The 14,964-nt window shown below is 43.0% G+C and overlaps 1 protein-coding gene across 1 annotated transcript in view; it reads right to left on the bottom strand.

Moving 5' to 3' along the window:
* Window positions 1-14,964, bottom strand: part of Dnhd1 (dynein heavy chain domain 1) — a 65,346-nt gene that overhangs the window by 44,138 nt on the left and 6,244 nt on the right. Inside the window, exons 6-9 of the mRNA XM_048361253.1 lie at window positions 13,045-13,201; window positions 1,907-2,158; window positions 1,682-1,819; window positions 1,491-1,542 (exon numbers count right to left, since the gene is read on the bottom strand). Of these exons, the coding sequence (XP_048217210.1) occupies window positions 1,491-1,542; window positions 1,682-1,819; window positions 1,907-2,158; window positions 13,045-13,201 (599 nt within the window). The remainder of the gene's footprint in view (window positions 1-1,490; window positions 1,543-1,681; window positions 1,820-1,906; window positions 2,159-13,044; window positions 13,202-14,964) is intronic.

Here is a 14,964-nt window from a genome sequence, read left to right as displayed (position 1 = left end):
GCACCTTCTTTATTGCCTTTCAATCTCGTAACTTTGTTCTGTGACAAGGTTGAAGAACAATGACTCAAGGTGCCAAGACCTCGGTGGAGCTATACAAAGTCAATCCCAGTGTGATTACATGCAAACAAAAGTGAGTCTATTTTTAATGCAGTTTTGTGGAAGGAATCTATAAAAGGAGAAATCCGCAATAACTTCATCCCTAAAGTGAGAGTAAAATAAAGTTTGCTACTAATAGAAAACCAGTCATTTCGGAGTAATTCAGAACATATATTTTACATATAAGTTGACAAAGAGCTGCATTTGAAAATACAAGCCAGGGACTTAGTGTAGCTTGCCTAGCATGCATGAAGCCTTGGGTTCGATGCCTCAGTAAACAGAAAAGACCAGAAATGGCATTGTGGCTCAATTAGTACAGAGCTAGCCTTTAGAAAAAGAAGCTCAGGGACAGTGCCCAGGCCCTGAGTTCAAGCCCCAGGACTGGCAAATAAAATATCAGCTGGGTACAAGGGGCCTGTAATCCTTGCTACTGAAGAGGCTGAGATTGAGGATCACAGTTCAAAAACAACACAAGTAGAAAAGTCCTAATGAGACTCTTACTCTCCAATTAACCACTCAAAACTGGGAGTGATACTGTGGGTCAAGTGGTAGAATGCTAGCCTTGAACACAGTCTCTGGGATATCACCCAGTTCAAGCCCCACAACCAACAAAAAATAAAATAACATATCAATCCAACTTTGAAAGTTCTAAATAATATAGATGATCTTTACTGTAGATTTCCTTGAGTGAGGGATTCAGACAGTTTACACAGAGCAAACGTTGTCAATTCTTCATCTCTTTAAAGTCTCATAAAGCACCAAGGGAAGAAGGTCTCTTTCCTCTCCTATCTAAAATCATCTTGCTCCCACACTGTTTCTTTTCATACTTCCTCCTGGTCATACGACTCAAACCTATGGCTCCCAAAAGACCCCAGTGACACTTGCAGCCTCTTGATGAAAACACACAAACGAACAAAACCAACAGTCCCATTTTTTTTCATTCTTTGTCTTGTATCTCTAAGATAACTTCAGCACTGTTAGGTCTGCCCTGGACGACAGCCTCTCCCTGCTTCTTTACCCGCCTGAAACCAGTAGCCACCTGACTTGTCAAACACCTGACTCAAGTCAGCAAAGGACCCCAAACTCTGAGGTCACTTCCTCATCTGCTGAGGTCATATCCTGGACCGCCCTGGTCACACCATCCTAGGACAGTGAGAGGTTCCCCAGGAGCATGCGCATGCGCATGCACACACACACACACACGTGTAAGCACGTGCAGTAGTGAACAAAAACACCCCACTCCCCTACTTCTCAACAAAATGGGAGAGCTGCTTTATCCATATCGAAGGACTAAATTCTATGGGCTGGGATACCTGTCTACTTCCCACACTCTATGTGTGCCCCTGCTCCCCTCCTTCCAGCCTCCATACTCCTCCCGGGGTCTTCTTAAATACCTTCATTGTACAGGGAGTCCTCGGAGGTCTTCATGTCTGCAGACTGTATTACCTTCATACGGGGATACAGAGAAGAAGCAGAAACGGGGCAAACAATAAGAGGTTCTAACCAGACTGAGAACTTCCATTACATGAACAATGATAGGAACTAGGAAGCTCAACAGCCAGAGCCCCTGTTCCACCCACAATACCTGCAGAGCAGAGGTCTTGATAGACTGCACACCCTCGGTGAGACTCTGGATTATATTTTCAATAGGGGGCATGGGAGACAGCTGGCCATATTCATTAAAGATGAGCCTCGACAAGAGAAAGGGGGTTTGCCTGGGGGCCTGTAAAAGAAGCAGAAGAGGGCATGGGGGTACATGCAAGCTCCCCTCACCCACTACATGCCTTCCCATCTTCACCCACCACCTCACTTGGATACTGGCCACAAAGGAGGTTATCTCATCTTCCAAGATGGAGACCAGGCTCTGACAAATCATGTAGTTGACCAAGCGGTGCAAACGTCCCAGCTGTAGCAGCCAGGCCTCTGTCTGGCTCAGCTTCTGCTGCAGCTGCTCAACCAGGACCTTGTGAAGGTACACGGAGCCATAGCTTCTCCTGAGTCTGTCACAGCGCTGCACTCGCTCCTGCAGGCCGTTCTGCATACTGTATGTGTCCTCCAGGATCTGTCAGGGCATAAAGGGGAAACTCCAGGAAGATAGAAGGATGGGGAGTAAACTACCCCATGGAGATGATCCACACAACCAACCAAGCACTGATGTCTGAAACACAGATAAACACATGAAGAACGCCTTTGTGTGTGTATTTGCCAGTACCAGAGCTTGAACTCAGGGCCTGGGCACTATCTCTTAGCTTTTGCACTCAAGGCTGGCACTCTACCACTTGAGCTACAGCTGTACATTTGGCTTTTTGGTAGTTAACTGGAGATAAGAGTTTCAAAGACTTTCCTCCTCAGCCTGGCATTGAACCATGATCCTCAGTTCTCTGCCTCTGGAGTAGTTAGGATTACAGGTGTGAGCCAGCAGTGTCTAGATAAGACCTCCTTTTTGATAGAGGTTTGTCCTTCCATAATTTTAAGTGGCCAGAGAGGGTATTAAACTGAGGATCTATGTTCAAATGATCTCTCATGCTAGTGGGCCAGGACCTCTATGTGTATTTATGTTCAGAGAGCATCACAATACATAGAACAGATGCAGGAAAGGCTTGAAGAAAGAGGCTCAGCAGTCCCTTTGGGAGGCAGACTCTGACAGTTAGGGCGAAGCCATGTGGGCTGCTGGGAATCGTGATACTGCTCTGTTTTCTCCTAGGAGCTATTTCGAGACACTGACACAGACTTTCTGTGAAAAAAAAGTGAAGTATGGGGGAAAGCCTGGAAATCTCCTTGGGGGTCCTTGTCAGAGCTGGGAGGTTTCTCAACCTATAAAGGCTGACAGAAGTTATTGAGTCTCCAATCTTGTCCTGAGCAGAAACATAAGGGGACATAGGAAAGCCATGCTTGGCCCCGATGGACCCTTGGTCATTCGCTGCTCTCCTGGTTCTTTGTGAAGCTCCATAGAGCTTATGGTTTAGAACTGACTGGTGTCTGGGTTGCGTTTCTGCTACCCACAAATGTAAATCTTGGTCAGTTGTGCCATCCAAACATGTCATCAGACTTGGTGAAAAGTCCTCTTCTAGACTCCCCACAATGCCTGAACCCCTACAGTGCCCCCCCTTTCACAGCCCATAGTCTAGGGCATTGCTGTTACCCAGAATTGTGCAAGGCTTATTGGCTATGCCCTAAGTCCCATGAAAGTGGTCCTTCACTTCATTTTTTAAAAAATTGCTTAATATAAGTGGCTGGCAAAGGGTAGCTCCATAGTAAATATAAAAAGATGTAACACTTCACACTGAAAGTGTCAATTAGGATACAAATCATGCAAACAACAACAACAACAACACACACATATTAGATTATATTCACATAGTTTTGGTTTTTTTTTTTTGGCCAGTCCTAGGCCGTGAACTCAGGGCCTGAGCACTGTCCCTGGCTTCTTTTTTGCTCAAGGCTAGCACTCTGCCACTTGAGCCACAGCGCCACTTCTGGCCATTTTCTGTATATGTGGTGCTGAGGAATCGAACCCAGGGCCTCATGTATACGAGGCAAGCACTCTTGCCACTAGGCCATATTCCCAGCCTCACTATAGTTCTTTATAACACCAACACTTAGGGAAATAACATGTCAGTTTTGAGGGATTTTTAAAAATCTACAGCATCAGTGAAGTTGGGAGAATGACCAAAGGCGATTTTAAATACACAAAGATTTAGAAAATTTAACACCCACATATTTCCCTTGGAAAAAAAGGAATGGTGTATTTCAAACAAAGGAAAATGAATCCAAGAGGACAAATTTATCTACAAGAAGCTTTAGTAGGCAAAGGAATTTATGAAACATACTGCTCACTTAAGTGGCTAGATTTAAAATAAGAATGTTTGTAACAACTCTCAGAACTCATACTCCAGGATTTGTAAATGTAAGATTAATAGAAGAGTACAGAGGGACTGAGGAAAGAAAATAGGAGTCTCACAGACTTTACTGCCCAGGCTGGCTTCAAACTGTAATCTTCAGATCTCAGCCTCCTAGGAATAGCTAGGATTGCTGTTATTAGCCACTTGTATGTAAGCATCAGATTTTGTTTGGAAAAAAAAAAATTCACATGAGGCATTCATTCAGTACCTGCACCTTATAGCGTAGCCTATAAGGAATACTAGAGATAGTGAATGAAACAAATAAAAAGAAGCCTAAGGGAGTAGACAAAATATATAACAAACAATTTATATTTTATATAAAGGTGAAAAGTGCTATAAAAATAAAATGGCCAGGGAAAAGGGACTGAGAGTGCTGGAGATAGCAAGCATTTGCAATTTCAATGGGATAATCAGGGAAGATCTATGGAGAGCAATAAACTGTGAATGGGGGTGAGCGCACCGAATCCTAACCACTAGACCACCAGGGCTGGGAATATGGCCTAGTGGCAAGAGTACTTGCCTCGTATACATGAAGCCCAGGGTTCGATTCCCCAGCACCACATATATAGAAAACGGCCAGTGGTGGTGCTGTGGCTCAAGTGGCAGAGTGCTAGCCTTGAGCAAAAAGAAGCCAGGGACAGTGCTCAGGCCTGGAGTCCAAGGCCCAGGGCTGGCCAAAAAACAAACAAACAAAAAACTGTGGACGGGGGAAGAGTGGATTATTTGATCACTGAGGAAGAAATCCATCTTACTAGAGGACCGTTAGGGTGGGGCAGATCAACAGTATGTCCCCAATGACAGTGGCAAGAGAATGGGGCTGCAGCCCAGTACGGGCGGCCAAGACCTAAAGAACCTACTGCACCGGGATGCTTTGGACCTCTTCTGTAAGGCAGGCTAGGCCGTGTCCCCGAGAGTGCAGCGCCGGTCACAGGTGCAGGATGGATCCTCAGGGCCTTGAGGTGAAGGGGAGACTGTGATTCCTGCGATGCTGTGGCCACTGTTTGCTCTCCCTGTGATGGCAGCCTGGGCCTTCATGAAACACTGACACCAGCTTTGAAGACCTGTTTTCCACCAGCACTCCCACTGAACTTGTTGCTCTCACCCTCCTTCCCTGCTGTCCAGTCTTTCCCCCTCTCTGCATAACCAACATAGCATTCAAAGTGACTGATTCCTACCCAGCACCTTGCTGTTCAAAATCTCCAAATGTTTATATTCTAACGGGAGAGGAAAGATATTCTTTGAAGGAAAGCTGGACATAAGCTAAGACTTGCTTAGAACAAATGAGGAATTACTTATTTTACGAGGGTTGCCAATAAAAATTCAGCTGCTACCCAAAAAGGGAAAGAGCCATTCTTCCTGCCACCATGAGTTATACCTTTTTTCTTAACTGGCAGAGAAGACCTGATGTACGACATGAGAGGAAGAGAAGGTTTTTTAATTTAATGATCTTCTATGGGAAATGTTTGTGGCCTTTATTAATAATTCCTAACTCTGTACTTGAGTACCTATATTGGACACAGGGGAATAAGAAGGGCTTTTTAACCTTTTGAAAAAAGCAAATGACATAAAGTACTTAAAGTACATCAAGAGGTGAGGAAACCACTTTGGTTTCTGATCTAAGAGATGATCCTAATTGAAGAACTTTTGAAGATCTATTTTGTAGGGTAAACATAGTGGGAACGAGGAAGCTTTGTAAGAGGGTGCTCAGTGTCAGAAAAGTAATAGCTGAAGCAACAAATTGAAAATTGTGGAAGAACAACCTTTTCATAATACCTACAGTGATATTGAGGTAATTACACAGTAGCTCTGTTCAGGTTGATTATTCAGAAGAACTTTGAGATATTAAGATAAATTTTACTGTGGTGCCTCATCATGCCAGGATACGATAGTGCTGAGATGGCTATGACCAGAACTATAGTAATGGAGCCAGGGGCTGGGAATACGGCAAGAGCACTTGCCTCATATACATGAAGCCCTGGGTTCCATTCCCCAGCACCACATATATAGAAAACGGCCAGAAGTGGGCGCTGTGGCTCAAGTGGCAGAGTGCTAGCCTTGAGCAAGAAGAAGCCAGGGACAGTGCTCAGGCCCTGAGTCCAAGGCCCAGGACTGGCAAAAAAAAAAAAAAAAAAAAAAAAAAAAAAAAGGAGCCAAACCAAACTAACAAGACAAGTGAAAAACAAAGAAGGGGCCTCAGGTAGCATCTGAACCCCTCTAGGCCATTTTCTAGCAGGATAGAGAAGAAATGAGCTCTGCTTCTGATTTAGTTAAAAGGCCTGGACGGCTATTTTTTTTTTCAAAAGCTCTAATTACTAGTTATGGTTTTTATTACTAAGTGAATAAACTTGTTTGGGGTTTTTTTTCCAGAGAAAGGAAAGAAATTAGCTTTGTTTTAGGGAGGAGCGGGATTTGCTGGCTGTGTTCTGGGGAAATCTGAGAAGGAAAATGTGTATGAATGCACCTTAGGAAATCCCAGGATGCTGGTGAAGTGGGAAGCATCCTGTTCTTGTGGTGCTTAAGTTGGTTTTGAAGCACTGAGGATAGCTGAACCAAGTCAAATTTTCTGGGTTTAAAGAAAATCATTTCTGGGGCTGGGGATATGGCCTAGTGGCAAGAGTGCTTGCCTCATATACATGAAGCCCTGGGTTCGATTCCTCAGCACCACATATATGGAAAAAGGCCAGAAGTGGCGCTGTGGCTCAAGTGGCAGAGTGCTAGCAAGTGAGCAAGAAGAAGCCAGGGACAGTGCTCAGGCCCGGAATCCAAGCCCCAGGACTGGCAAAAAAGAAAGAAAGAAAGAAAATCATTTGTATCCTCCAAATATCTTGGCCAGATTGTATGGTTTACATATTTCAACCTAAGATTATCTAGACTCTGCCTGAGGCCATCAGTTGCATCATTTTTAGCATAGACAATCTGGTTATTATTTAATAAATATTGATTGGACGCGTGATTTGTCAAGACACTTTTGCAAACCTTCAGCCTAAGAGGATGTTTTTGTTCCAGCTGGGAGGAGAATACTTAACATTGAATTGGCTGATAAGCAGAGCATTGTTAAGTGGGTGTCAAGTTTACATTACAGACAGCAAAAGGGAAATTATTGAAATCGGGAGCACTTCCATGGAGGAAGGAGCACTTCCATGGAGGAAGTGGCCAATAAAATCCTCAGAGGAGCTTGTAGTCAAGAGAATTCATCAAGCAGGTAAAAAGTTAAAAATATATCATCAGGTTAAGTAATAATTAGAAATAGTAGGATAAACGGTACCATGCAGAATACAATGCAGCAACAATGAAGATGAGTAGAGGATCACCGCAGTTTTGTTTTCGTTTTTTAATTTAGAAAAGAAAAACTATCACATAATGGCATTGTTATAGAAGAAAAATGTTACCTCTGAGTCAATTGTTAGATAGGGAGAAACTTGTTTTAAGCAACCGTGACACGTTACTTTATACATTGCAACCTGACCTAGACAGTGGGTTGTGTTTGGGTTTTTTTGAGACTTGTTTAGGTAACATCTCATTGTAAGGCTCACAGAAACACCAACAGTACCCAGTTCTCATTCCAGCCAGTGCCTCTGAAGGCTCAGTCCTTGGTACACTCCTTGTCTCTGAGGGGCACATGAGGTAGCTTCTACCTTAAACCTGTTCACCTCCCAAGATTTGGACATTCAGTTTACAAAGACCTTGAGGCATACCAAGTAAAGCAAATGACAGTGGGATGGAAAGCTGTTTCCTCTTTGGTTTATTAATGTAAGTAAAGGTGAAAAGACCCGTCTTACCATTGGTAGAAGTGTATTAGCATTGGTTGATAATGATGCACTTAAATAATTTAGGTTTTCTTGGAAATTAATTAGCATCTAAAGACCAATATGTTGAACTTTAAGGCAAGTGTACTATTTGTGTACATTCTTCTGATTCTGTGGAAAACTTAAAATTATAGATGAACTATCTGAATCCATTACAGGTTGTAAAAAAATTCCTCTTCTCTATAGTTCAGATCTAATATTTGTACTACATTAAAGATTATATGTAATGCTCCTACCACCTAAATTATAATGTTGAGTTTTGAACACTGATTGCAGGTATTTTAAGATCCTATACTCAATACATTTCTTATATTTATCATTATGTATTATATAATTCTAATAAAATATTGTTTGCTTTAAAAAAAAGTGGATTTGTAAAAGATAGCTAGAAAATGTAAACGGAGGCCCAGCACTAGAGGTGTTCATCTGTAACCCTTGCACCCGTGGTGCTGTGGCTCAAGTGGCAGAGTGCTATCCTTGAGCAAAGAGAAGCCAGGGACAGTGCTCAGGCCCTGAGTTCAAGCCCCAGGACTGGCAAAAAACAAAAACAAAACATTCCAAAACCACCAGCAAGAAGCAAGACTGAGATGTGGCTCAAGTTGTAGAGTGCTTGCTTACCAAGCAAGTGTCAAGTCCCAAGTTCAAGCCCTAGTACCAGGTATAACTACTTTTGGAATTCAATTACGAATATGCATCCAGTAAGGTTTTTAAGTATTTTTAAATAAAAGTGAAAAGGAGGAGGAGGAAGAGGAGGGGCAGAGGGAGCCCTAACCAGTAGAATAACCAAATCGCAAACCTCTTATGCACATTTAGCTGCAACTACCAGAAGGCTACTAGAAAAACTGTGGCTTAAGTAAATGAAAATTAAGTAAATGAAAATTTATTAAGTAAATGAAAGTTTATTTACTTAATGCAATGAAAAAATTCTATAGATCATACACAGGCCCAAAAATAGCAGTTAGAACAAAGCGTCTCCTGTTCTCCTCCTTCTCCTACCTCAGTTTGACTTTCTCCAAGCATAGTGATGGCTTCTCCATCACTACAACTTGCACTATAAGTAACAGGACAGGAAAGGCACAAAAAGACATGTTAGTTGTATTTTTCTCTTTTGGAGAGTTTTTCAAGTTCCTTCCATGCATACTTTTTTTTTTCTTGTTTTGCCCAGAACAGAGTCATGCAGCCACCCACTCAGCTAAAAATGTCTGCAAAGGAACAAAATCAAGATTGGGTGATACCTGGACAACCATGAGAAGAATAAAATGTATAAAATATATAACATCCAAGTCATTGGAGGACAGTAGTAACAATAAAGTTGTAAACAATCCAAGAAAGATAAGAAACAGAAAGATTTAACGGGGAATCATAGGAAATAGAAAACACCAAGACAAGATGGAACAAATAAATCTGAACTTAGGACATAAACCTATTGTAAGACAGGCTCCCAGACAAAACGGTTTCCATCTGTTTATGACAGAAACATATCCCCCCCAAAAGCCCAAATTAATAAAGGAAATTTGAAAATAAAGGTGATATTAAAAAAAATAGAGGGCTGGGAAAATGGCTTAGTGGTAGAATGTTTGCTTGGAATTCGTGAAGCACTGAGTTCTATTCCTCAGCACCACATACACAGAAAAAGCTGGAAGTGGTGCTGTGGCTCAAGTGGTGGTATGCTAGCCTTGAGCAAAAGAAGCTCAGGGACAGTGCACAGGCCCTGAGTTCAAGCCCCAGGACTGGCAAAAAAGATCATAGCCAGGAGCCAGTGATTCACACCTATAATCCTAGCTATTCAGGAGGCTGCAACCTAAAGGATCAAGGTTCAAAGCCAGCCTGAGTAGAAAAGTCTACAAGATTGGATATCCAATTAACAAGAAAAATGTTGGAATGGAGATGTGGCTCATCACTGGTAGAACACCAATGACAAGTGAAAAAGCTAAGCAAGAATGAGAATTAATAAAAAGAATTAAGCAAGAATGAGTTTAAGCCCCAATACTAACATACAAAAATATGATTATGTATGGAAGAGAACTTTAGAAGTAAGGCAGCAACAGGAATGGAGGCATTTTTTAATGATATGTTTAGCAATTATGCTATAGTTAAGAAAGAAAATGTTCTTTGAGAAAACACACTGATAGATTTGGGAATAAAGTGAATTGATACCTTGAATTTGCTCTTAAAGGAGTCAGAAAAAAATGTGCTTATATGTAAAACAAAAAAGAAAGAATATAAATAATAAAATAAATATAGTGGGCTGGGAATATGGCCTAGTGGCAGAGTGCTTGCCTTGCATACATGAAACCCTGGGTCTGATTCCTCAGCATCACATATATAGAAAAAGCCAGAAGTGGCACTGTGGCTCAAGAGGTAGAGTGAGCAAAAAGAAGCCAGGGACAGTGCTCAGTCCCCGAGTCCAAGCCCCAAGACTGGCAAAAAAAAAATTTTTTTTTTACGCATTACCTGACTTATATAACTGTAATTCATCTGTATATCAACTTTATAATAACAATAAAAAACAAATAAAAATAAAGTAAATGTAGTAAAGTTAAACGCTGGATAAAAGGTACTTACTTACTATCTCAAAGCTCTCCAAATAAGGGCAAAATTAAATCAAAGTGCAAATTCATTCAAGAAAGGAAAAAGGAAGAAAGAACAGAAAGAGGAAAAGATAGTGGAAGGGGGGAGGAAAGGGAAAGAGGGGAGGAAGAAGGAAGGGAAGCAAACTTAGTAATACAACAGTGTCCTCAGACTGGCAATTCAAATGAACAAACTAAATGAGAAAAAGAAAACCCTGAGATCATTTGAACAGAAGCAGAAAAAGAAAATCAATTGGCAAAAGTGAACATCCACTTGAGATAAAATCTCTTAGAAATGGATAAAGGATATCAACCAAGCACCCATAATTAACAACACATTTTCGTTAATATCTCCAGTGTATTCTGGTTCTAGTAGTGGGCAGCAGAATACAGTCACTTAGCACCAATTACAAGCTTGGCTCTGAAGCAGTTCAATTACCAGTTGTGGTAGTTCTTATTCTCCATCTCCTACCCCACCTCTTTTTTTATTTTTTATTTTTATTTTATTGTCAAAGTGATGTACAGAGAGGTTACAGTTTCATACGTTAGGCCTTGGGTACCTTTCTTGTATGTTTGTTACCTCCTCCCTCATTCCCTCTTCCCCCTTCCTTTTTCCCCCTCCCCCCATGAGTTGTCCAGTTGGTTTACACCAAATGTTTTTGCAAGTATTGCTTTTGGAATCGTTTGTCTTTTTATCCTGTGTTTCTCGATTTTTTTTTTTTTTTTTTTTTTTTTTTGGCCAGTCCTGGGCCTTGGACTCAGGGCCTGAGCACTGTCCCTGGCTTCTTCCTGCTCAAGGCTAGCACTCTGCCACTTGAGCCACAGCACCGCTTCTGGCCGTTTTCTGTATATGTGGTGCTGGGGAATCGAACCTAGGGCCTCCTGTATCCGAGGCAGGCACTCTTGCCACTAGGCCATATCCCCAGCCCCTGTGTCTCTCGATTTTGATATTCCCTTTCACTCCCCTAGTTCTAATACCAATACATACAGTATCCAGTGTATTCAGACGAGATACAGTGATTGCACAAGTACAACCACAGGAAGGGGATACAAGAGGATCATCAACAAAAGAAGCTACCCCACTTCTTATAGTGCCTGCCAACAGGGACAGGCTCTCGCATGCTAGGCAGTAGCATACAACATTTCTCAGTGTCTTCTAACATGCTTGTTTTTTCCCCCTCCCCCTCCCCCTCCCCCTCCCCCTCCCCATCCTTCTCTTCCTCCTCTTTGTTCTCCTCCTCTTGTTTTGGAAGGTTCTGTTTGAACTCAGTGCTGCACACTTGCTAGGCAGGTGCTCTACCATTTGAGCCACTCCCCTCCCCTCTGCTTGTTCATTTATTAACTCATGTTTTTTGTTTTGTTTTTTGCTAGTCCTCGGGGTTTGAACTCAGGGCCTGGACATGTCCCTGAGCTTCTTTTGCTTAAGGTTGGCACTCCACCACTTGAGCCACAGGGCCACTTCTGACTTTTTCAGTTTATGTGGTATTGAGAAATCGAACCCAGGGCTTCATGCATGCTAGGCAAGCACTTTACCACTAGGCCACCTTCTCAACCCTTGTTTTTGTTTTTTGACACAGGGAATTGCTATGAAGTACCAAGCTGGCTTCAGACTCACTATGTAGCCAAGTTTGGACTTGAACTTGTGATATTTTTTTATCCTCCCTCCTCAGCCTCCAGATTGCTGGAATTACAGGCATGTAGGACCATAATCACATGTACTTACTAGCCACAGTGGCAAGGCAAACTTTTTATGTTTTTTGTTTTTTTTTTTTTGGCCAGTCCTGGGCCTTGGACTCAGGGCCTGAGCACTGTCCCTGGCTTCTTCCCGCTCAAGGCTAGCACTCTGCCACTTGAGCCACAGCGCCGCTTCTGACCGTTTTCTGTATATGTGGTGCTGGGGAATCGAACCTAGGGCCTCCTGTATCCGAGGCAGGCACTCTTGCCACTAGGCTATATCCCCAGCCCAACAAGGCAAACTTTTGATAGAGGTTCAAAGATTATCCCAGCTAGGTGGAGTGGCTCAAGTATGTAGTCCTATCTACTTGAGAGGCAGAGATTGGAGGACTGAAGTTTGAGGTCAGCTAGGGCAAAAAATTCACAAGATTGTATTTCAACCAGTATCTACCAGTGATTCAGGAAAGCACAAATAGTAGGATCGCAGTACAGACTGGTCTAGGCATAAAGTGAGACCATGTCTCAAAAGATAACCAACACAAAAGGGTCTCATACAGTGGCTCAGATGGTAAAGCACCTGTCTAGCAAGCACAAGGCCCAGAGTTCATACCCCTCCCCCCCCCCCCCCCCCCCCCGCCATTAAAACTAATCCCAGTAGAAGGAAAAGTTCAGGATTCCAGGCCTCAAATTACTAAGTGTCCTAATTCCCCACGGTCAGTACAAACAACTAACAAAAGAAACATTCTTCTGTTCTTTATCCTTTCTGCCCTTAGGCCAGAACCAACCCTTAGGAAGGTTTGATTCTCAGCCTCTGCTCACTAGTTATGGATTCCTGGGAAGTCAGCCAGAAGTCAGTCAGCCTCCGCTGGGTAGGACAATGACTGTGATCTAAGAGCAGCCTAAGTCACACAGGCTCCTGGGAGAACCAAGAAGATGCTGGGGCTCCCAGGGAACTCAGTTTGGAGAAAATGTTCATAATAAATGGGAGCCTCTTACCAGCTGGAGAATGGATGTACAGAGATTCAGGAAGTAACGGAGTAACCGCAGAGCCCTGTACTTCTCTCTGGCCAGAGCCCTCCGCAGGTCCAGCAGCTCATAGCACTGGTCAGGGTCCTTGGGCAGCCAGGACACGGCGTGAAGCTCTTGCAGAAGCCTGGAAGCAAGGGATGAGTTCATGAGAGGTGGCTCCTCAGACGCCTGAAATCTCTTCTCAGACCTAGACCTGTTCACCCCAGACTACACGAATGTGTGCACAGATGGTGACAATCCCAGTGCTCAGCCGTGACAGCTTCAGAGTTCTCTGAAAGCGTTCAAGCCTGGAAAAGGTGCTAGCTGGGAAACTGCGTGTGTGTATGGGGGGGGGGGGAGGACACGTACGATATGTGCAGATGTTTATATCTGTGACCTCTCTTCCAGGAGAGAGGGTTAAATAGATCCCAAATTCTGGCTTAGAGGAAGTGACAAATAAGGCTTTTTCTTTGGGAAGAAAAAAAAAAAAGAAAGGAAGCTGTAGGCTCTGAAAGTCTAGGCTGATAGGTGAGTCTTAGGACCCCAGGTGATTAAATTACATATTCGCTTTCCCCATTATTCCCAAAGAACTGCGTATCTAAAACGTTCTTGAAAAACAATTTTTTTTTTTTTGTCAGTCAAGGGGCTTGAACTCAGGGCCTGGGCGCTGTCCCTGAGCTCTTTTTGCTCAAGGCTAGTGCTCTTCCACTTTGAGTTTTTTGGCTTCGAACTGTGAACTGCGATCCTCAGATCTCAGCCTCCTGAATGAATAGCTAGGATTATAGGCGTGAGCTATCGGCTCCCAGCTCAAAATGCTTTTATCCATTGGAGACTAAGAAGCTGTTGGTTATGTCACCTTATATCCACAATTGCATTACAGAGACAGAAATCTTTTTTTTTTTTTTTGCCAGTCCTGGGGTCTGGACTTAAAGCCTGGGCACTGTCCCTGGCTTCTTTTTGCTCAAGGCTAGCACTCTACCTCTTGAGCCACAGCGCCACTTCTGGCTTCTTCTGTTTATGTGGTGCTGAGGAATCAAACCCAGGGCTTTGTGCATGTTGGGCAAGCTCTCTACCAGTAAGCCACCTTCCCAGCCCAGAAATCTTTTTTTTTCTTTTAATTTTTTGTACCACTACTAGAATTTGAACTCAGGACCTGGGTACTGTCTCTAAGCTTTTTCATTTGAGGCTGGCGCTCAATCATTTGAACCACAGCTCCACTTCTGGCTATTTGGTGGTTAAATGGAGAAGAGTCTCATGGACTTGCCTGTCTGGGTTGGCTTTGAAACGTATTCCCCAGACGTCAGCCTCCTCAGTAGATAGGATTATAGACATGAGCCTTTGGTGCTCAGATGAGCAGAAATCGTTACCCTAGCCTGCAGATTAGTGAACTAAGCCACAAAGAGTAAAGTGCTTTACTAATTTTCAGAATCTAAATTCAGATATATCCACATTCCCAAGTCCTTACATTTTTAATCAGGCAAGACTGGAGGATGGAAACTGCCTAGAGCAGACATGAAACTGGAAACAGTGTGTCCATTTTAGACTGAAAAAAAAAGTCTAGGAAGTACCATTAAAGAGTGGGTTAGCACTATCTTTTAATTAAAATTTGAGCCAAATGGTTAAAATTATGAAATTTCACAACAAAATGTGGACTTCCGAGAAACGGCGCTGATCACCCTAGATCTATCAGGTCAAATGCCAGCCATTCGTTGGAACTGAGTAGTGACTGTCCTCTTCCGACACAGTCTCCAGATTCTAGTCCTCTGGGTCTCTGATGTCTTCAGTTTACCCACCACATTCCTTCAATGCCTTCAGCTCAGAAGCCATGGATATGAGTTGGGGAGAGTAGCTGAATCATCATAAGGGGGAGGGAAGGAAGCACTGAAAACAAGAATAGCCAAGTTGTGT

This window comes from Perognathus longimembris, chromosome 13, assembly GCF_023159225.1.
Source record: "Perognathus longimembris pacificus isolate PPM17 chromosome 13, ASM2315922v1, whole genome shotgun sequence".
NCBI lineage: Eukaryota > Metazoa > Chordata > Mammalia > Rodentia > Heteromyidae > Perognathus > Perognathus longimembris.
Note: the sequence above shows the minus strand (reverse complement) of the source record. Positions and strands in the feature narration are given on the sequence as shown.